Below are 22,442 nucleotides of genomic sequence, written 5' to 3'. Positions count from 1 at the left end.
TTGTTATTGTTTAATTTTTTCTTTATACATTTTCAAAAAAAGATAGTTTTGTGGAGAAAGTTAACTTGGGGTTGGTTTGTGAGTGCTTAATATACAAGGTAACAAGCTTGGGGACTGAGTACCCATATTTATGGACTAATTTATTGTTTTTCCTACAGAAACTCATTTGGATCCTTTCCCACACATCGTTTTTGTTTGCTCCCATATGTTCTTGCTCAGATGTGTTGGGGTTATTAGGGCAAACCCCCATTGGTCTTAGACGCTGAAAAAGCATTTGATTCTCTTGAATGGCCATTTTCAAGTGCCACCCTAACGAAACTTGGGATACCTAAGGGTTTTCGTGAACTAATCGCTCAGTTATATACCACCCTTCTAGCATGTCTTCTGGTGCTCTTTCTGAATATATCCCCTTAATGCGTGGCACCCGAAAAGTCTACCCACTTTCACCCCAGCTATTTATTATTGCTATTGACCCTTTGGTCTGTCTTTTCATTGAGCGCCATTTGCATAGCGGAATATGGTTCCATTTTGGCCTGCTCTTAGCCTCTTTATACGCAGGTGTCATATTACTATTTGACCGAAACCCAGCGACTAACTTTCCTCCTCTACTCAGAGGGGTGGTTCAATATGGAACCATCTCTGGCTTGTCCATTAATTGGGGCAAGTCAGAACTATTTCCAGGGACGAATGCTACGACCCCTTGTGCCCCAGACTACTCTCTTCAGTGGTGTGAGGAATCTCCTAAATATCTTGGTGTCTATTTACATTGGGACAGTTCTGAAGCAATTTTCTGTAATTACGGCCTTGCAATCGATAATCTTTCTATCTGCGGATTAAATTACTACTGTCAGTAGCGGGGAGAACTGTCAATCAGGTTGGGGGTCCTTCAGAGATTTTTATACTTGTTTCTCAATATCCCTATTGCTCTGACCAAAAGTTTTTGGGATAATTTGCAGTCTACTCACACGCCTCATATGGGTGGGGCGTCTAACTCAGATTAGTTGGAGTATGCTGACGCTCCCTTATGACAGAGGAGGCTTTGGCATCCCGATCTATATCTTTATTACCTAGTAGCTCAAGCTAACTTTGCTTACTTCTGGTACCATCCTGATGCTAGACTGCAATACCTTAAGCTTGCTCTCCCTTTTACTCTCTCCACAATAATACACCGGAGGTTAACTAGAAACCCTAGGAGATATAAAAGCTTCCCACCACCTATTGGTCACGGACTAAACTTCTCCGCTACTTAGAATATGATACTTCATATTCCCCACATATCCCTCTTTCCAACAACTCCTGGCTCCCACTGACTTGTGAGAACTTGACCCAGCACATGTTTGTAACACATCACCTACATACTGGGTGACCTTTTTAAAAGAATTCTACCCTACATTCTTTTTCTGCCTTAACTGAGGGCCAAAACACGACACACATGGACAGGTTCTTACCATACCGCCTTCAGGACACCTTATGCGCCATCCTTCCTTCCAACCCCTCAGAACCACAAAATTTCCCCTCTCTATGTTAATAATTACCACTGCATGCAATTCCCACTTTATATCAAGTCTATATGATACAGCCTTACAATTCAGGCCAACCAGGACTGAAAAGGCTAGAGCTGCTTGGGAGCAAGATCTGCGATACCCCCTCCCTAACAAAACATGGCAATACTGCTGCAAACAAACCAAACTGATTTCCAATAATCACTGTCACAAATTGCTGCATTGTAAATACTTACACCGTACTTACACCACACTCAAAACCTTCGCCAAATTAGAACAGACTAGATCACTCCACTGTCCTAAATGCGTGGTTGAATATCACTACTTCATTCACCTAGCTTGGAATTGTTCTCCGATACTCACTTTCTGGGAAACTGTCCATTCTGTATTACCTCGAATGACTGAGCAAACACTTCCTCCCTTTATCTGTGGGCATCAGATGTTTCACAGCCATTGCGTTGTTGCTGGCCAAACAACAGGTGCCCTCCATTGAGGAAGAAGCACATATCCTACTGAAGTAGCTTGGTTGTGTGATCTGTCCTATTGTGATACTACTAGCGAACTCAATGCCACACTAAAACCTCCAACTTCATGACCAAGAGACGTGTGGCAGCCGCTTAGAGACTATTTATTGACGCTGGCTTCTGATGTGTTAGACAACACAGACAATACTTCATCATGACTACTCTGGAACGTTCTTTTTATCTTTCAATTTTTTATTTGTAATTGCTGATATTTTTTTTCTCCACCCACTGGTCTTCTGTAGCTCTCTATTCTAATCCCGGCTCTTTCCCTACACTCATTTTTTATTTTTTTTTGTAAGACATTTATTAGTGATTCATTGAGCATTACATATAGCTAAGCCTACAACCCATCGGGCCGGCTGCAACATTGCGATATTTCGTAAAAGAAAAGAAAACAGAGGAAGGCATATACCTCCGGCGACCACAACATCCTGTGAAATATGATTATTACATCATCAGTATCCCATATGCTCATAATTAAAATTGCGCATTTAAGTGACGTCTTGTTTTGTCTTTTTTATAAGTACATAAAAAAAAGGGGAATACAACTCTGTTAAACTCGACAGTTCGTTTCAACGTGTCCCAACTTGGTGGCTGAGTCATCTAGGAGCAATCCGGCGTCCGCCGTACTGAGACTCATAATGTTCACTGACAGACCCTGTGTGCATGTCATTATGTGGCAAGGGTGTGAAGTACTCGTGTTCGGCCTGTCTGTGTCTCTGTGCATGCCGCCGGCTCAGAGCGTCAAGACCCCTCCGACCGTCAGTACAGCGGGTGTTGCAATATTTGGATAAGCGGTATAGCCTGATCTTATGTTGGGGAGAAGCATCGTGTTTCAAGTCTCACAACTGTCTGGGCATCTAAGCGTGTCCCCCAGGTGTGGTACTCGTGCAAGAAAGAGCCATATTCGAGAAACAGGATTTCAAAGAACTAATGAAACTGGGGAATATGTTCGGGGGGGGAGTGGAGAGGGAGAGTGCACGTGAGGGGGGGTGCGTCCTGTATGAGGCCTAGGTGGTTATCGTTCCTTGTCACAGACAATCGTTGCTTTGTGTGGGCGGGCGCCCGGGCCTGCGGCCCACTTGTCGGGCGTTTATTACATTCAGTGCACTGTGCGGCAGAGGGGGGAGGGGGAGGGGGAGCCATCATCCCATAGTTCTGCAGGCTCCGCATGTCCAGCATTCCGAGCATGTGCGTGTCGTGTGAGGGCCGTGTTCCCCGTGTCTTTGGTGTCCCTGCATCTTCTACGCCTGTGTTTTCCCACCTGTGGGGGTCCCTAAGTGAGCCCCCTGGCCGTGCCCTCCTTCTGGAGGGAGCTGAGACTGTCATCCCATATCTGTGCGATCGGAAATTTTCGTAAGTTCGCTATTTCCTCCCGGTGTAGTGCCATGCTTTCCGCCCTAGCTCAGTTGGTGAAGGAAGCGTACCAGTATTTAGGGATGGGCGGTTCTGTCCTCTTCCAGTGTTTAGTAATTAGTCGCTTGGCGGTGATAAGGCCTGAGTCCCACAATCTAGCCTCTATTCGATTGAGTTTATTTCTTTTGTACAATCCCAGAATGCAAGCCTCCCATGTGTGTGGTAACCCTGGGCCGGTGCTGCTTGTCAGGAACAAATGTACCTCTCCCCAGTCCAAGGCTAGAGAAGGGCAGTGCCAGAGCATGTGCAAAATATCCACGCCTAGCAGCCTGCATCTGGGGCAGGTGGCAGTGTTAATCCTGAAATACCTGTTGATTTTGTCTGGTGATAAATATGCCTGATGCAGTACGTAGTATTGGATTGTCCGGAAGCGGGAGTTACGCGGGACATTCACGGGGCTGGCTAGGATCATGGTCCACTCTTTGTCCGTCCATTCCCTCCCTCTGAGGGCCGCCCACTTGTCTCGTATCGGTTGTGTGGACCGCTGCGTGTGCATGAGTAAGGCCTGTGCCAGCCAGTGTACAATGTGGGAGCCGTTGCCCATTACATGCAGGTATTGTATTAGGTGGTGCATTGGCGGTTCATCCTGGATATCGCCCCAAGACTCCGTATACGTTCGCAGTATAGACACATGCAGCAGGAACTGCCCCGCCGGCAGACCCGTGCCCTCCGTTAGTTCCACAATTTGTAGCATAACTTTGTCCGCATAGAGGTCACCCATGGTTTCCACCCCAGCCGTAGTCCAGCTCTCTAGAGCTCGGTGTGACACTGTCCCGCTCCTCCTGGGGGTCCCCAGCAGGGGAAGCGCGGGGGCGTAGGGTTTGACTTCCCGGGTCAGCCGCAGGCTACGGAGAAAGCAGTTTCAGGCCACAGCCATGTGTTTTGGCAGCGGGCGGGGTCCCTTCGTTAAGGGGTGGAACAATGCACACACCTGTGTGTGTGTCCATACATAAGTAGCGGTGGCTGTGTCATCTAAGTGCGTGCCGCTCAGCCAGTGTGTTACCCATTGTAGCTGTGCTGCCAGGTAATACAGCTCTAGGTTCGGGACCGCCATCCCCCCTTCCGTAGCTGGGGAGTAGAGTTTCGCCAGAGCCACTCGGGGGTGCCCTGTGTTCCAGATCAAGTTACGTACCATTGATTCTAGGTCGCGGAATATTTTTGTGGGAACATACAAATGGATATTGGCGAAGTGGTAGAGCAGTCTGGGCAGCGCTATCATTTTGACTAGTGCTACCCTGCTGGGCACATTTAGAGGCAGTGTCTTCCAGAAGTTCATCTGGGCTCGCAGCGAGGATATAGCGTGCCCCAGGTTGCCCTCCAATATATTCTGCGTGTCCCTGTAAATGTGCACTCCGAGGTATTTAAAAGTCGTGGGATACCATGTGAGTCTGACATCCCCTAAGTGTACGTCGCATTCCTGCGTGTCCGGGCTGAACGGGTATACTCCGGACTTCGCCCAATTCACCTTGAGCCCGACATGTCAGCGAACATCTGGAACATTTCGGACAGTGAGTCCGGCACAGCTGTGAGGTCTCGCACATATAGAAGTAAATCGTCTGCGTAGAGCGAGACTATATGGACACCATCAGCCAGCGGGATCCCCCATTCCGCTCCCCTCACCCTCAACAATGCCGCCAGGGGTTCTATGGCCAGGGAGAAGAGAAGTGGCGACAGGGGACAGCCCTGTCGGGTCCCTCTGCGCACCCGCACCGACTCCGAGAGCAAGCCGCCTGTCCGCACTCGTACACTGGGCTGTTGGTAAAGTAGTCCAACCATGTCCGCCTATGCATCGCCCAGGCCGAAGCTGTCCAGCACCGCCCCGAGGTAGGGCCACTCCACGGAGTCAAAGGCTTTTTCTAGGTCTAGGACCAGACAACCCGATCTCGGCCATTGTGCGGTGGCGACGTCCTGAATTCGGAATAGGCGACGGATATTGCGTGAGGTACTCCTCGCCGGTACAAAACCATTTTGGTCTTGGTGGACCAGGGCTTGGACCTCGGTGGCCAATCGCCGGGCTAGTAGAGAAGTGAAAATTTTGTAATCCGTGTTTAGCATGGCCAAGGGCCTGTAGGAGCCCATGCACGTCTCTTCTTTACCGGGCTTCAAAAGGGAAACCAGGGTAGCCTCATTAAGTGTATCCGGGAGCGCCGAGTCCTCCATAGAGGCATTATACATTTTAAGCAGCTCCAGAGTCAGTATGTCTGAGCATGCCTTAAAAAATTCGGCGGGTATGCCATCCGGGCCAGGCGATTTGCCGTTGGAGAGGGCAAAAATGGCCTCGCGCACTTCCTCTTGTGTGAAAGGCGCCCCCAGCTCCTCCCGCTGCGCATTCGTAAGGGACGGTAGCTGAATAGTCGCGAGATATTCTGCTATAGTTTCAGGTGAGACCCTCAACTGTGACCTATATAAGGCCTGGTAGTGTTGCGTAAAGGCCAGGTGTATTTTACTCTGGGTGTATACTATCTCTCCTTCCATCGTTCTGATGGCGGACACTGGCTCAGTGCGGCTCTCTTGTTTGACCAGCCAGGCCAACAACCTTCCGGGTTTATCACTGTATTGATGCACACGCGCCGAGTGGGCTGCGTAGTTGATGTGTCTCAGTCGTTCCAACAGTGTTGCATGTTCCTCACGGGCCGCGCGTAATTGGTCGCCCGTGCCCATCACTGCTTCCTGTTCCAGGTGGAGCAAGTCAGGTTCCACCCGTCGCAGGTCAGCCTCTAGTGTTTTCCCCATGCTCCCCTGTGTGCCCAGGCAGTGACCCCTTAACACAACCTTGAAGGCGTCCCATTCGATCAACGGGGAGGATGCTGTGCCTGAATTGTCTGTGAAGTATTGCGCTGCGCAGGCCTGTAACGAGTCTCGGAAGGGGGCGTCCAGCAGCAGAGCCGGTGCAGGCGCCATGTGGGGATGGGCGGGTGGGGGCGTTCCCAGGCTATTTGCAGTGTGTGTGGGTTGTGGTCCGAGTGTGTGCGGCCAAGATATTGTGAGTCCGTTATGTGTGGCAGTAGCTCCGGTGACACCATATATCTATCCAGGCGGACATGTAGCACGTGCGCCCCTGAGTAATAGGAGTAAACCTTAGTGTTTGGATTATGTGCTCTCCATGCGTCTTTTAGGTCCCACTGTGTCGCCCATTGGGTGAGAGCCTTCGTGGCTCCAAGAGACTGTGCTTCAGACCTGGGTGGAGTCGAGCGGTCCAGCACAGTGTCTAATACCGTGTTATAGTCCCCCCCAAGAATCCACGGGATTCCGTGCCAGGGCGCCAATTTCTCTGAGATGCATGCTAGGAAGTTCCCCTGGTGAGTGTTTGGGGCATATATGGATGCCAACACCAGAGGCTGCCCATCTATTCGGCCGTTCACTATCACGTATCTTCCCTCTGGGTCCGCATGTGTAGCTGTCACTGTAAAGGGAGTACCCGGCTTCACCCATAGTAGCGCCCCACGGGCATACGATGAGTACTCGGTGGCATACAGTTGACCTCTCCATCTGCGGCGCAGTGCGGCCACCTCCGCCCTGTTTAAATGAGTTTCTTGTAAGAGTGCAATGTGTATCTGGTGCCTTTTCAGGTAGGAGTATATTTGATAGCGACGCGCCGGTCTGTGCATGCCTCTAATGTTCCATGTACATATTTTTACTGCAGACATTTTACCAGTGCATGCATCCCCCCCTAAGCCCACAAACAGCAGCTTTACCCAGGTCCATTGCGTCCCTCCACTCAGCTCTCCCATGACCCCTCCTCAGTGCACTCAGCATAGTACCGGAAACCATTATAGAGTAGGCAAACAATTAACAACAAAAACCAACTGTGGGTGTACCCCACCGAAATACCAAAGGGGCAGTAGCGAAACGGGCCACCGCCCATACTCTCATTAATGAGGGACAACCTTTCAAGTCTAGGGGGTAACGTGTGCTAACCACAATCTCGGCAGTTCAATGGAATAGTCAAAGAAGGAGATAAGTGTCCTTCCCCGGGCCATACATGTCATATATCAGGCAGCCTTAGTCTTTGCTTCAAATTAAAACCAATTGCAGCTCCTGGGCCCCTGTCTTCAACATCTCCCAATTTCGTCAGGGCCAGTGGACCGAGGGTGGTGCGGGAAGGAAGAAAGTCCCCTAGACGCCCCCCACCACCACCGGTTCCCGCTTGTGCCTATGCAGCAGGGGCAATACTCCACCATCTGGCCCAAGTTCAAGTGGAGGGGGAGGAGGCCTCCGGCAGCACCGGGCACCAGCCGCGCCCCAGCGTTCAGCCAGCCCCCGTCGCCTGCTCCCCGTCCCAGCCGACTCCATGTTGATGTCCCATGTGTCATCAGTTCAGCAGGTCAGCTGTCTGCGGTGTGACGTCCGGTAAGTCCACCGAGAGCTGTGAGTCTGTAATTCCATAAACGGCTTCGTCGTCACTGAGGACAGCCCTCGGGCTGGTTCCTGGTGCACCCTCCGATGCCGGCGAGCTGCTCAGTTGTGAGACTCTCCTGAGTGCATCTTGTTGCTCCTGGAGAACCTGTTCCGCCGGCGGAGATAGTCGTGTTGTTTCCTCCGGGCGGTGGGCCTGCTGGTCTCTGTTCCTGCGTCGACGTCTCGGACCACATGTCCTCTGCCTCTGTTCATACCCCTGTGTCGTCCGGGGCGCCGTGTCAGTGCCACTTTCCAGCCAGGAGCCCACCTCCTCTGGGGTGTTAAAGAAGTATGTCTTGTCCTGCGCGACCACTCTCAGCTTTGCAGGGAAAAGGAGGGAGTATTTAAGGCCTGCCGTGCGCAGCCTCCGTTTTACTTCCAGGAACGAGTGTCTTTGGCGTTGGACCTGAATGGTATAGTCCAGGAAAAACATAACTGTGGCATTGTCTATCCGTATCTCCCCGAGCCGCCTGGTCTCACGCAGGACCGTGTCCCTGTCTCGGTAGTTCAGTATCCGGATGAGTAGCGGCCTTGGGTTGGAGCCCGTGGGAAGCGGTCTCGTAGGCACTCGGTGCGCCCGTTCCACCACAAAGTAGGGCGAGAGTGTATCTTCCGGCAGTGTTTCTCGTAACCAGACCTCCACCCTCTGGGCCGGGTGGTTGCCCTCCCATTTCTCCGGGATCCCCACAAGTCTAATGTTGTTCCGGCGCGCCCGCCCTTCCGCATCCTCTGCGTGGTCTTCCAAGAACTCTATCCTGTTCAGGAGGTCTTGTACTTGCTTGTCAGTTTGGGCGACTCGGGGTGCAAGGTCCGTCACCGTGCCTTCCAGTGTCTTGGTTCTGTCCGCCAGTTTCTTGTGGTCTTCCCTCAGGTGTGTGAGGTCTATGGCGACGCCGTCTATTTTAGACTCTAGGGATGTTCTGGTCGATTGTAATGACTCCTCCAATCGCTCCATGGCAGCCAGCACACTGTCTAGTCTTGTGGTCATCTGGTCGGCAGCCATCTTGTTCAGCGTCTTTCCAGTCTTCCCTCTCGGCGGGGCGCCTCCAGTGCCGGTGCGCGTTCTGACCCCTCTGGACATGGGCAGTGCCCCTGTAATTTCAGTTCAGCCTGGGGGCTTAGGGGAGGTTGTTGTCTGTTGGCGATTGGCAGGGTCCGTCTGGGTGTCTGGTCAGCCTTGCTCGTCCAAGGGAGAGGTCCCGGTCCGGTGTGCAGTTCCAGCAGTGTCTAAGAGTGGCAATGCTGCCTATTCTTGAGTGGGTGCCCGTGAGGGGGGGCCAGCCGGCGCTCCACGTGTCCTGCGCCCCAGATTGCAGAGGTTTTCAATGTGGCAGAGCGGCAAGGCAGGCGTCAGCCAGCAGCCCGGCACCACTAGGGATAGCTGGCCACTAGGGAGCAAACGTTCATCTGCCCTCAGGAAGCACAGAGCCGTCAGGGCGCATCAGTCAGGCAGTGCGCCGCAGGGCGTGTAGCGAGGGAGTCGGGGATTCCTCCTTCGGAGCTTCGCCAGGCCGCCCTGGCCGTGGGGACACACTGCGTGGGGGCTCCCCTAGTCGTGAGCATCCGTCTTCCCCCTTATCGTGCCCCGAGTAGCACAGTTGGACCTGTGAGTGTGCCCGTGTCCCGCCCTCAGTTCCTTCAATGCCTCCTGTCCACGGCCCGGCTGTTCAGCCTGCGGTGCAGTCGTCCACCGTGCCGGTCCACGGGAAAAGGTCTGTGTAGTGGTGTGCCAGGGCAGGCGCCTGGTAACAGTGCCGGACAAGCAAGTTCACTGCGGCCAGCCGACCGCGTCTAAGTAGAGCGTCTCGTGCACGCGAGAGCCGCGGGGTTACCTCTGGCAGGTAGAGTGGGCCGGGCACAAAGAGTTGTGGGGGGAGGGCACCCTTAGTGCGCTGATCACCACGCCGGTTCCTCCAGCAGGGCCCGTCCCAGCTCAGGCATGGGGCGCCGTCCAGGTTCCAACACCGCTGATGTGTGCGCTATGGCGTGCAGCTCAGGCCCCCGCCTGTGTCCGTCCCCCCCGTGTGTCGCCACCCCTGCGTGGGGGCGGGGGGGCCACTTCAGGCAATTTCCAGGGTGCGGGGGCCCTCTCACCTGGTCTCCCAGGTCCGCCGGTGCAATGGGAGCTGTGCCGTCAGGGTCGCGCCACTTCCAGGCGTGCGTGCAGCAAGGTTCGGGCAGCCGCTTCGGTGACACTCACCGCCTCCGCCGTCACAGCTGTGCTCCGCCGGCCAATTCTTCACGCCGCTCCAGCGCTAGCCTCACATGCCTCTCCAGGAGCAGGGGGGGAAGCAGGGGCCAGAGTGTCCAGACAGCCCCCAGGTCTCCATTCCCGGTGTGATGGGGGGTCGTGGCGGCTCCGCGTTGCACAGCAGGGCCTTGTTGTCAGGCCCAAGCCGCGGCCTCCCGTACTCCCCCACGCCGTCCGGCAGGCAACAAGTCCCGTCAGTGGCCTTCAGGAAAGGCCGGTGCCGCTGCCTCGGGTCTCCGGTTCGAAAATCGGCCAGACTGCCCGGGATACTGCCGCCGTGGTCCGCCTGCAAAATCAGCCTGTTTCAGGGGTTACTGTCGGAGAATCGGCCCGGGGAAGGGGAGCTCAGTTCGGAGCTCTACCCTTTTGCGTCCTCTGCCATTGCGTGCTTAGCCACGTCCCTCTCTTTCCCTACACTCATATATACTTGCCCATGACACTCTCTTTCCAAACTCAATTTTTCTGCCAATCCACTTTCTCTTTTTTACTGTTAAACCCTTGGTCCACTTAGTTCTTTTTTCCTATTCCTTATCTTTTACACGATTTGGTTTAAATTGTCATGGTTATACAATTGTATTTTATTTTGCAGCTGCTGTCTTTCTTTTTATTTTTTATAGAAAATTCTCTAAATTAAGTTTAAAAAAATTAAAAGTGCATCTTGGCTATGGAGAGGCAGCCAGCGAAGTGATCTGAAGACCAATGTGATATGTTTATGTCTGGGGCATCTTTTAATCAGAAATGCTGATGCATTTTGATTACGCTGTAAATGTTATAACAGTTCGCTGGGGAGGGACGGTAGACTACATTGCAATAATCCAATCAGGACTGAATACGGGCATTTATAACTGGAATATGGTGACAATGTTCCAGGAAGGTAGAAGTCATTTCCAGATCTTTAAATGGGAAAAGCAGCTGCAGACTAGTATGGTACTCGGGTAAGAAGAGGGAGGTGAGACTGTTGACCAGGATTGGACGGGGAATTGTGGCCAACTGAGGTTATTCCACTTTTCTAATTTTGCAGGGGTACGAATGATGCGACATAAAAGATGTTCGCACTTTATAAATAAATAAATGTTAATTTTTATGTGAAATGGGATGCCACCTTTGATAAGAGACTATAGGAGTTATTTAGAGTTCGCCTGCCTTATTTAGTGTTGTGCAAACCAAGAAGGGAGCTCCAACTGGTTCTGCCAGCAGAAACCCTAGACTGACAGACCCACAGATATTGAGCTGTCATTCTAAGAACCTCAGGCCGTCTGCCCCCTTTAGGGGTGGATGCTCAGATACAATTGTTCATAATTGGGACCGCCAGGAGTAATCTGCCAGTCCTGAACATTAAAAAAAAATAAAAATGACCCCGCACATGATTGGAGAAAAATCCCAGTGTGTCAGGGCCATTAATTTATTGTTTTTCAAAAACAAAATCTCCTAGGGCATTCTGCATTAGGAGTACTGCAGGGATGTTATATATCGGTCTGCTGCACGATTAAATGTCCCATCTATTATTACTTCTAGAACATACCCTGGCTCCGTAAGAGCTAATAGCCCTCTTTCTGCCACAAAGACTAGCAGGTGAGCCTCTTCGCCTTTCCCGCCATTCTCTAATTTATAAGGGAAGAAATGACAGCCTATCCAAGGAGCAGCTAAGATTGTGCATTCTAATCCCTTCAGATGAATATTAAAAATAACGGCACTGGGAGCGTGGCCAAGATCCCAGGGAAGCAGTAAGTTTCCTGCTGCTGCTCCTACTCAGACGTCCGATCCCAGTTTTTACCGACACTCAACCCACTGTGGTCAGCAGGGCTTCCAACGCTGCGAAATCAGCAATGTGTCCCTTTGGAGGGGAGATGTCACCACATCTGCCCCCCTGGTGTGCGGCTGCAACCTCGACACAGGCAATGTGCAGCCTGTGGCTGAGGCTCCTGTATTGATTGCAGTTTGCCGGGACCCAGGAGCTTGAACCCGAGGCGCACTGCGCCTCCGCTGTCCACATGAAGAAGAGGTAGGTATGGGGGTAGTCTGTTGACGGGGCGGCCATCCTGCAGGGACTGTGCAGAGTGGCGGGGCATGCTCTGGCCTAAGGGCGAGCGGACCACCAGGCTGAGTCCTTTTCTGCTATGCTTATTGAAGACTGCAGGAGAAGGCGCGATTCAGCTTACTGTTTTAGAAAGTTCCTCACACTGCTAGGTCAGATCCTGCTGACTTAGTTGACTTTGCAAAGCCGGTGCAGGGAACTCTCACTGTTTAGGCCTGGGGTAGGTCTGCATGGCTGCTTGTGTACCTGCCAGATAGTCTCCTGGTCCCCTGGACACTCCTACTCCCCAGCAACATGCCTAATGAGAATGACATAGTTCCCTGTTTGCTGACTAAATGGTACACCTCAGTATCTGTTTTTGAGACTGTAATCACCCTATATTATATTTACCTAGTGGAAACAACAATAGATGGGCTATGTGTATGTCCGATTGAGACCCTGACGAATAGACACAGTGGAATGCGGATTCAGTGATAGACCAGGATCTCCCATTTTTGAGGTGCCCGCAGCATCCTTGCGAACTCTGTGAGGGGCTGAGATTGAACCCCGCCTCCCCTCCATCGCGCATGAATTTGGGGCAGCTGTGGGCTTGGAATGAGAAGGCATGTAACTAGGACCACTTAAGAACGAATACCTGAAGAGTTTGCCGAACATTATCCTAGTTTCAAAGGAATGAGCACCAAAGGCAGACACCGCATGCTATTCCTATTGGCTAGCAAACAACATTATACTCTGCCTTGACCCTCCTCCTACGCAGCAGCAGATAGAACATTTCTCCCTGAAGATGGTTTCATAACTTGTTTTTCTTCTTCCAGCTTCCGGTTCTCTGTCAGCTACACAGTGGGAGCTCTCCTATGCTACCCAAGGAGAAGCCTGTTGGTGGTGGCCTCCTCGCCTATTTCGATATGTCCCAGCCCTGCTCAGCCAATACCTCTGATTCTGAGACCGTTCAACCACAAGTAAGTTTAGTCAGCATGTCTTTGACTAAAACGGACTTCCTGGAAAGTCTCTGTAACTTTAAAATTGAACTGAGGGATGAGCTTCATCAGGACTTTGACACAACCTTTGTGAATCTGCGCTCAGATATAGGATGAAAATGCAGACGCTATGATCCAACTTCGACTCGGTGGGCCAAAGAATGTTTGATGAAGAGAGCAGGACGGATGGACTGGCAGTGGGTCACTTAGCTACCACAACTAAATGCAATATACTGCAGACGCCGCTGAAGGGACCACTTCATAAACTTGAGGATCTTGAATATCGCTTGAGGGAAGAAAATTTATGAGGGTGAGGTCTTAGCGAGGAGAACCAGACGCTGAACTCTCCACCTCCATTTGAGAATGTTCTCTTCCATACTAGGTCATTGTTAAACAGAAGTTCAGATTAACAGGATACATAGGGTGGTCCCCAGGAGATCGCCCAAACAATGCCTCAGGGACATCGTTGTCAAATTTAATTACTTTCCTATGTGGGGTAAGAGAGAATGGCGTCATATGGTTTCAAGAGCAGTTCTGCATTATCTTTCAAGACGTTGCACAAACAAATATTTAACAAAAAGCTGCCTTTTAGGCCATTACAAAGAAACTTAGAGACAATGGAGACTGATAATGGACCTAATCCTGCAGCTTTTCTTTGCGTTGGGTGGCAGACATCACACAGTTTTGTGCGTTTTGGGTCTCTCTGATACAGAGGTCGGGCAGATCCCTGCCACATGAACAGAGGGTGAGATTACCTTCGAGGGGAGGGGTTCCAGCGGGTTGGACCCACCTAAGATGCTCAGCCACACAATCGTGGAGTCTAGGGGATCAAGAACAGCTTCCACCCTTAACTCCCCAAAGATTTCAACTGCACTTGACCGGTAAATGACAATTGAGCACAATTTACCATTGGGGAGGTCGATTCCTGGCTCTTGCTGGCTTCTCCAGAGCTGGGGCCAAGGTCCCTAAAGGCGAGATGGGGCATGGCAATTACACAGGCACATTGACTTCCTGGCCAGGTGAAAGCAATGAGGACCTGACTTGATTACCCCTGAATGTGCTGGAAAGCCTGAGAGGGCCGTGGTCCTGCCTCAGTGGGTCTTCTTGCCCACCCAGGTAGCGGCTAAGTGGACAGCTTATCGCCTGTCTGTGCTGCTTCACAGAGGTGTTTTTCACACCCCTACATGTCTGCAGGCATTGTCCGTTTTCTTACTGTTTTTGTGTTTTACTGTTTGACACCTTCCGGTCTCCTGTTGTTTCAGGAGGGACAGGCAGAATTTTAGGGTCTCCACCATGACATAGGATATGTTATGTTATGTTAACAATGTTGTTTTAAGCGCACTGACACCGATTGGTTTCCTGGCGCTGTAGAAGACAGAGGGTGGGGTCAGAGTTTAAACCTGCGGAGTTAGTGGTATGCTTGTTGGTAGAGCCAAGTCTTTAAGGATTTCCTAAATGACATGCGGTCCGGGCGTTGCCGGATCTCAAGAGGAAGGGCATTCCACAGGCGAGGAGCCAGGGTGCCGAATCTGCAGCCGCCCAAGCGTTTGCGTTTAAAGGATGGTGTCTGTAAGAGACATTGGTGGGCCGAGCGTAGGTTACGGGACGGAGCATGCTTCGTGATAAGTTTTGTGATGAATTTAGGACTTTTGCAATAGAGCGCTTTAAAGATCATACAACCCACTTTAAAGGTGCAGCGCTGGGCCACAGGGAGCCAATGGAGTGTCTTCAGAAGGGGGGTGGCTGATTGCCATCTGGGCTGGCTCAGGATACTCTATATTGGGTCATAAATACCCACCTTGGCAGCTTTTACACTTTTACAAACAAATTGTTAACATAGTTACTCTTAACGCAAAGGGGCTAAACACACCAAACCATCGGGGGTGCTAAACGGAAAGACATCAGGGCTATGGACAGATATCTTATATTTCCATATCTCCTACAAAGGGATCAGGTGATACTTAAACACAGCACATACCCCTTAGCATACCACTCCTCTGCACTTAATAAACACTGGGACGTGGCAATCTATCTCAAGTGAAACTAACACTTCTGAGTCTCCCATACTAAGGCAGACAAGGGGGGCAGATGTTGGATTGTGGTTGGGGCATTACAGGGTCCTTTCATTACCTTAGCTACAGTTTGTGCTCCCGATGTAGCGCAAAATGCTGACCTCCTCAAATTTCTAAAGGATCTAACAACTTTAGCATGCAGAGATATTGTCCTGACAGGGGACTTCAATGTGATATGGGATCCTCATAGAGATAGGGAGTGAGATAGGGAGTGAAAGAAAGCTATGCTCAAGGGGGCCTATTCTAAGCGAATTAAGTTTTCCAGATTTAGGTCTCTAGGATATGTGACGCAAATTGCATACTGCCGATTCTGGTTACATGTTCTACTCCCATGACCATTGACGCATACCTATATCGCTTACATTCTCCTGAGCAGCATTCTTATGGCAAAGGCGCAGTCAGCGGATCTCAGGACAATGACTTTATCTGACTATGCCCCAGTGATGGCTGGCATAGATCTAGGATCCCTAAAGCGCCCACCTGGCTGCAGTCTCCATATTTTGAATGCAATGAGGGGAGGGGGAGTCTCAATAGGCACAGTTTGGGACGCTTTCAAAGCAATGATCAGGGGTGATATTATAGCTGCTGCAGCTAACCATCTCCATCTTTGAAAGTTAGAGGTACAAAAACGAGAGCTTCCTTAGCACGATATGCGTCCTCATGTACAAAAAGACAAGAGCATGCATTTTGTGCTAAACAATCTATACTTCTATACTACTATTATAAAGAGAGAACTCTCACCTTTGAGCCAGGTAAACTCAGGAACCACAGCGCCAATCTACACACCCGATACATCCTTGAAAATGTCAGGGTGTGTAGATGGACATAGGCTACATAAAATAAAAATAAAACGTAAATTAAAAAAATTAACTTTAAAAACAAAGTAGTCCCCTGAAAGAACCGCCGGCCGCGACGTAGCGCTAGCTGCGACGTGCTGCCCGCGACGTGCGTGATGACGGGACATGGAGCGGCGGTGATGTCAGGAGCAGCGGATCAGGTAAGGCATTTACAAACACGGAAAATGTCGGGGCGGGAGCGGGGGCGGGAGGTGGTCCGTGTCCGTGTTCTGACGGCAAGAAGGAGAAGGAGGAGTCCCATCAGCTGCAGCACTTCGAGCGTAGGGGAGCGGAGCAGACCTGACCGGCTGAGGGCTGAGGGCGGCCGAGAACGGAGCGGAGCAGGGTGGAGGAGCAATCTGCCAGCGCAGGGGGTCGGGGCTGCGGGGGTCGTGAGGTACATCACACCTACTTCTGCTCGCTCCACCACATGCTGCCACCAGCCCCCTTCTGCCCGGCCAAAAAATGCAGCCCCCAGCCCCCTTCTGCCCCAGGCAACGCTGGGGCGGGCTGCTAGTTAACAATAAATGCCCAGCTAGCAATACACATTGTAATGCATCATTTTTAGGCCATTTCCTAAATCTACTTACTGCAAAAAAAACTACGCAAATTTCGCCCAGGTCTAACATTGAAAAATATTTTTTTTTTACTTGTTTTAGGTTCTGTTAATGATCATATTACTTTTTCCAGAATCTTTCTCTCAGAACTAAACCATGTTCTTAGGAAGCAGCTTGTAAATAGATTGCAGGAGGATAGTACACAAGAGAAAGTGTAGAATCATAAATTTGAGGTACAGGCATGGTATGGTAGACAGGTTAATTTGTTCACAAGTTCATAAATTACCAGTTGATTGAATCCTTCATGCTTCGGTGTTAGATATGGTAGGAGTCGGTTTCCAATCTGATCAAGGAGCTTTTGTTTCTGCAAATGAAAATAACAAAAAATAAATACAATATGTATGACAAACACTTGAAACACAAACAGTCATTGAATCTCAAATACCAACTTCAATATGCATAACGTTTGGGCGGAGCTAGAGAACGGAACTCTATTGAAGCAAACAGGGTTATAAGGTGGTCTTTACAAGTAGTCCTGTTGAAGTATTAGTTACAACACCTGAACCTTGAAAGGTCTTGAGATTCCCCCCATTCCTACTTTATCTTGATACAATGTTGGAGGCTTGAAACCTCCATTCCAAAGATAGAAGGAATGTGCAAAGAGCAACAACATGGTTCTCACTGTCGGCAAAAGTAAAGATCTTTGGATTGAGACCAATACAGATGGGTACAGTTGGAAAAACTATGCACGATAATTGGCAATTTCCTAATAAATTTAGGGATTTCAACAAGACTATCAAAACTAAGCTACAATCAATCAAGTCACTAATAAAGATTGCACATCCACTGGTGAGATTTGAATTGGAGTTCTTACATGTGTACAGTACGTAAACACACATTTGGACAGTGAAGCACTGGAGATCTTTACCCACAGGGAGAAAATCACATGATGGTATTACATGAGAGTTGGATTGCTTAAGAAGCAATACGGCCTGTTTCTTAAACACCATGTTATAATCATACTGCCTTGTTTTTCCAGACAAACTGTTCTGTAATGCTTATGTTCCTTGCACCAGCTAAACCCTCATATTATGTAATCTACAACAAGCTTACTAAATTCAGATTCAAGAAAAGTGTCATCTCAAACAACTCGCACAATAAAATCGATCTAAACATAGCTTCAACTACAAAAAGACACGTAAATATGTATGAATATGGTATTTCCAAAGCACAACCCTAGGCAAAAGGTAGTAGAGTGCTGTAAATGGTCAAAGACTAGCATAAAGTCAATTAGCAATAGGAAAGGGAGCTAGGTTGGAAACACTTCACACATTGTGATGTAAAGTTCTTTAAAGAGGTGAGTCTTCCACTGTGTTCTAAATTGGAAAAGCGTTGGGCATGCCTGATGAATGAAGGGATATTGCTCTAGGTTCTAGGTGCATAAATGGAAAGGCCTGCTGTCTTTACACTTCTTAGTCTGTAGACTGATGGTGTCCTGGTAGTGTGTGTGCCAAGAACCACCAGAGATGGTGAGTTTGTCTGCAAGATAAGCGGGTTGCTGGTCGTCATGGATTTAAAAATGATGCAGATGGTTTTAAAGATGGTGTGGGCCAGCAGGGGGAACAATGCAGTTCCAGCACCATGGATGGCGGTGATGTAATCATATTTCTTCAGGCCCTGGATGAAATTTGCAGAATACAGGATGCCTCTAAAATTATGTAAGTTTGAAATCTGGGAGGCCATGGAGTAGGGCATTCTTTCCATTCAGATATGAGAGTATAGGGGTTTGAAAACAAATTATAAAGTTGTTTTTATAAAAGAAATAGTTTGACTTTCTTTAGAAGCGAGAGCTGGTGCCAGTCAGCCATGTTTTGGGGCATGGTGTTCCTTGAGAGTGAATTTGGTCTCTCAAATGAATCTAAGCGACTTGGCATTCGGTGAAAAGTGGGGTTCTATTCCGTCAAGGCTTATGGCATTGAGCAACATTTGTATTGTATCTTGTTTATTGATCTTGACAAATAACAGGAATTTTATCTTGGCTAGGTGGGTGCTGGACACCCAGGTCCGGATGATGTGCAATCAGTGTTTTATGCATTGGATGTCTGGCAGACCAAACACCCCACTCGCTCACACCAACCAGCCATCTGCTCAAGCTCACACATACCAACACAGCATACTTGCATGCACACTCCTCATTAACCACTTGATCACCAAATACACCTCAGGACCTGCTCTTTCTCACAGAAACATTTATAAACCCAACTTCGGTACAAGACATCACTACAGCCATCCCTACCGGCTACAAGATCATTAGGCAAAACCATTAGCATAAGCACAGACATGAAGTCTTTCATTTAGAAGAACACACCGTCCACTCTTCTTGAAAACCTCGTAAACCGAACCCACCCACACCTCCAAACACCTATTGGACCCCATTTTGTCCTCAATAAGCAAAATCACAGTGGACAAGCCAGCATCTATGTCTTGAACAGACCATGCCCTCGTCAGTTTCAGCATACCTATCCTGCACCGTCACTGACTTACCACCACCTGAATTACCCGCGGCAACTTGAAAAGGATCATTTAAGAGGAGTAGGGTTCTGCTTTTCCTGAGCACTGTCCTGAGCACACCAGCAACTTGCTGGAAGCTATCAAAAACCTTGACAGCTGGATCATCACGCACAAGCTAACAGCAAGTGCCTAGCTATAGGCTTGCTGGTACACAGAGAAATTCAGGCTCACAAAACATCACTGCAGGCAACTGGAGCGCAAATTGAGAACAAGTCAAGACACCGCAGATAGACATTTCAAATCAGTCCGAAGACACTACCACCAGCAGATACAGAAAAACACCAAGCACATAGCTCTTGCAGATCGCATAGACGCCAAAACTAACAGCAGCAAGAAAGTCTTTGCCATCAAAGATTTCACCACCCATCCTGCCGCCTATAGCAGCATCACCCCCTCAAAAGACCTTTGCAACAAGTTCTCAGAATTCTCCTGTAACAAAATCACCTCCATGTTCAGTAACTTTGACACTCAACTGGGCCCAGTCAGAGTCGCAACACAACTTCCCATCACAGCCAATGAACAAACCAGGACCTAGTGGCCTGTGACAACACAGTTGAACTTGCTGCTACCATTAAAGCCCTCTACTCGGGGTCTCCATCTGAATCATTCCCCACCACACCTTCCCCAAAGGACTCCTACTGATCAGCAAAGGACTAACACCCACCCTTAATGCCAACATTCACTCAGGAACATTCCAGACACCTGGAACATTCCATTGTCATGCCTTTGCTCAAGAGCCCATCCACTGACTCAGCCACACTTTCCAACTAGAGAGCCATCTCCCTCTTACCATAGGTTTTCAGGAAAATTTTCAACCGATGCCTCACCAGCCATCTCAGAAACCACCAGCTCCTCTATACCACAAAGTCCGGATTCGGACCCAACCACATTACAGAAACGGAACTCATCATCACTACCAAAGACGATATTCGTGTGATACTTGACAGAGGAGACATGGCAACCCTCATTCTCCTGGACCCTCCGCACCGCAGCATTTGGCACAGTCTCACTCCCCATCCTCATCAGGTGCCTGCATGAGATTGGCATAGAAGGACTGCTCAACACTGGATTTGCTTCTTTCGAATGGTTAGAACACAAGCTGTCAGCCTGGTACCTTACTCCGTGGAAGCCCACAACACACCAACTCAATCTCTCCTTCTCAGACAGGAACCCCAACAGAAGAACCAACTTCATTGCCTGCATGACCGAAGTTGCTAACTGGATGAAAGCCAACTGCCTCATGCTCAAAACCGACAAGACAGAAGTGGTGGTCTTTGGCAAGAATATCAAACCATAGGGACTCCAAATGGTGGCTGGCCAAACTCAGACCCACACCCACACCAAGAACCTCGGAATAACCATCAACATCAAACAGTGTGTGACCGCACCAGTCAGCACCATCACTGCATCCTGCCTCCACACCCTGAAGATGTTGAGGAAGATCTTCAAATGGCTTCCAAGCAACACTACAAAACTGTCACTGACACCCTAGTCACGAGCAAGTTGGGCTACTGGAACACTCTCTACATCTCGATCACTGAGTAAGTCACTAGAAGACTACAAACCATCCAGAACTCAGCAGCCAGATTCAACCTTAACCTCCCAGACAGAAGTCATAAAACACGATACTACACCTTGCCGCAGGCAAATACACTACCTCCCAATACACAAACAAAACACAATCATTTCAAACTACTAGCGCACACACATATTCAAGGCACTAAACAACTCAGGCTCCACCTACCTGAACAGTCATGTCTTTCTGCCAATCACACAGACACCTTTACCCCCATATAACTCCTACTCGCACACAAAAGCAGAACCAGATCAGGAGGATGGGTGTTCTCTTACATCGCTCCTAAAGCATGAAACAACTTCCCATTCCACATCAAAGGCACCTCCTCTCTTCTTGAATTCCACAAGATGCTGCAGATCTGGCTTTTGAATTAACCAACCTACCATAGGAATGGCTAGGCATACAGGCTAGGCATACACACCTGTTAAGTGCCAGGATAACCTCGCGATTGATGGTGCGCTTCACAAATACACATAAAATAAGTAGCAGAGTAGACTTTCCAGTAGAGTTGTGCACCATTGGCGTATAGGTGAATATTTATGAGGTTAGCTTTGAGTAGAGCACTAAGCTGCTCCATGTACAAGTTAACGATGGCAGGAGACAGTATGGAGACTTTGGAGACTCCACACGTAATAGGGATCTTTTGTGACCTAGAGGTGCCTACGTGTATAAACTGATGTCAGTTGGAAAGGCAGAAGGTGAACCAGTGAAGGACATTGCCAGTGAATCACATTCTAGACTCTGCGGTCGGTATGAGGGTAGAAGGGTCAGCTGTGTCGAAGGCAGCTGAGAGGTCGAACAATATCAGGAGGCAGGGTTCATATTCGTGGTCAAGAGGGCATCATCTATGATGTGTATGGTAGTAGATTCCATTCTGTAGCAGGATCTGAAGCCAGACTTCTACCCATACAGGAGATGATTAGCACTGAAGTGGTCTTAGAATTGAACATAGACTGAATTTATAGTGATCTGGTCAATGAATGGTAGAGGAGTGATGGGCCAGTAGCTGGCAAAGTTTTCTTTTTTAGGAGACAGAAGATATGACCTGTCCTGAAAGATTCTGAGAACATGCCTTAAGTGGGGGAGGCATTGCCAATAGCAATTAAGGGCAGGAGAGCATCTACAGAGATAGCTTTAATGAGTGTTGATGGTAAGATATCATCTTCATAAGAAGTTGAAGTGGCTTTGAGGGAGTTTGATATGCCATCAATATCTGGGAAACATCAGACTTTGAATGCAGACTATGGAAAAATTCTACAGGAAGGGGTGTCTGTAAGAATTGCAGGAGACTTAGCATCAATGTGCTGTTGGATCTTCTGTATTTTTTCACAGAAGAGTTTGATGGCAGTGCACTATTCTGTTGAGTGAGCAGTGTGCCTGGCAGGGGACTAATGCAGTGCTTGATTGTCTTATTGAAGCTTCCTACTTCTGCTGGCGGCTTCACTGATGGTGTTGGTATAGTACTTTGCTTTGGCTGGTGAGATCAGCTGTCTGTATATTGAGCAGAGAGGCTTTGGTATGAAGAGATCCTTGGGATTTCTATATATTTTTTCTATTCTCTTTACTGTCTGTGGGTGGATTGTTTATGGTCAGCCAGGGTGCTAAAGGTTTCAACTTGCACTTAAGTGTTGTGATAAGGGTGTGCATTTTCACATAGCTTTCCAAAAAATAGTTGAAGTTGTCTACAAGTGTGCTGAATTTGGACAAGGAGTTGATGGGATGAGAGA

The 22,442-nt window shown here is 49.2% G+C and overlaps 1 protein-coding gene across 1 annotated transcript in view; it reads right to left on the bottom strand.

Moving 5' to 3' along the window:
* The window catches only part of FTO (FTO alpha-ketoglutarate dependent dioxygenase), a 1,722,050-nt gene that overhangs the window by 1,314,288 nt on the left and 385,320 nt on the right, over window positions 1-22,442 (bottom strand). Inside the window, exon 2 of the mRNA XM_086945188.1 lies at window positions 16,855-16,932. Coding sequence (XP_086801314.1) covers window positions 16,855-16,932 — 78 coding nt within the window. The remainder of the gene's footprint in view (window positions 1-16,854; window positions 16,933-22,442) is intronic.

The sequence above is a fragment of the Lissotriton vulgaris genome, chromosome 12 (assembly GCF_964263255.1).
Source record: "Lissotriton vulgaris chromosome 12, aLisVul1.2, whole genome shotgun sequence".
NCBI classification, from domain to species: domain Eukaryota; kingdom Metazoa; phylum Chordata; class Amphibia; order Caudata; family Salamandridae; genus Lissotriton; species Lissotriton vulgaris.
The sequence above is the reverse complement of the archived record's forward strand: the minus strand, read 5'-3'. Positions and strand labels throughout refer to the sequence as shown.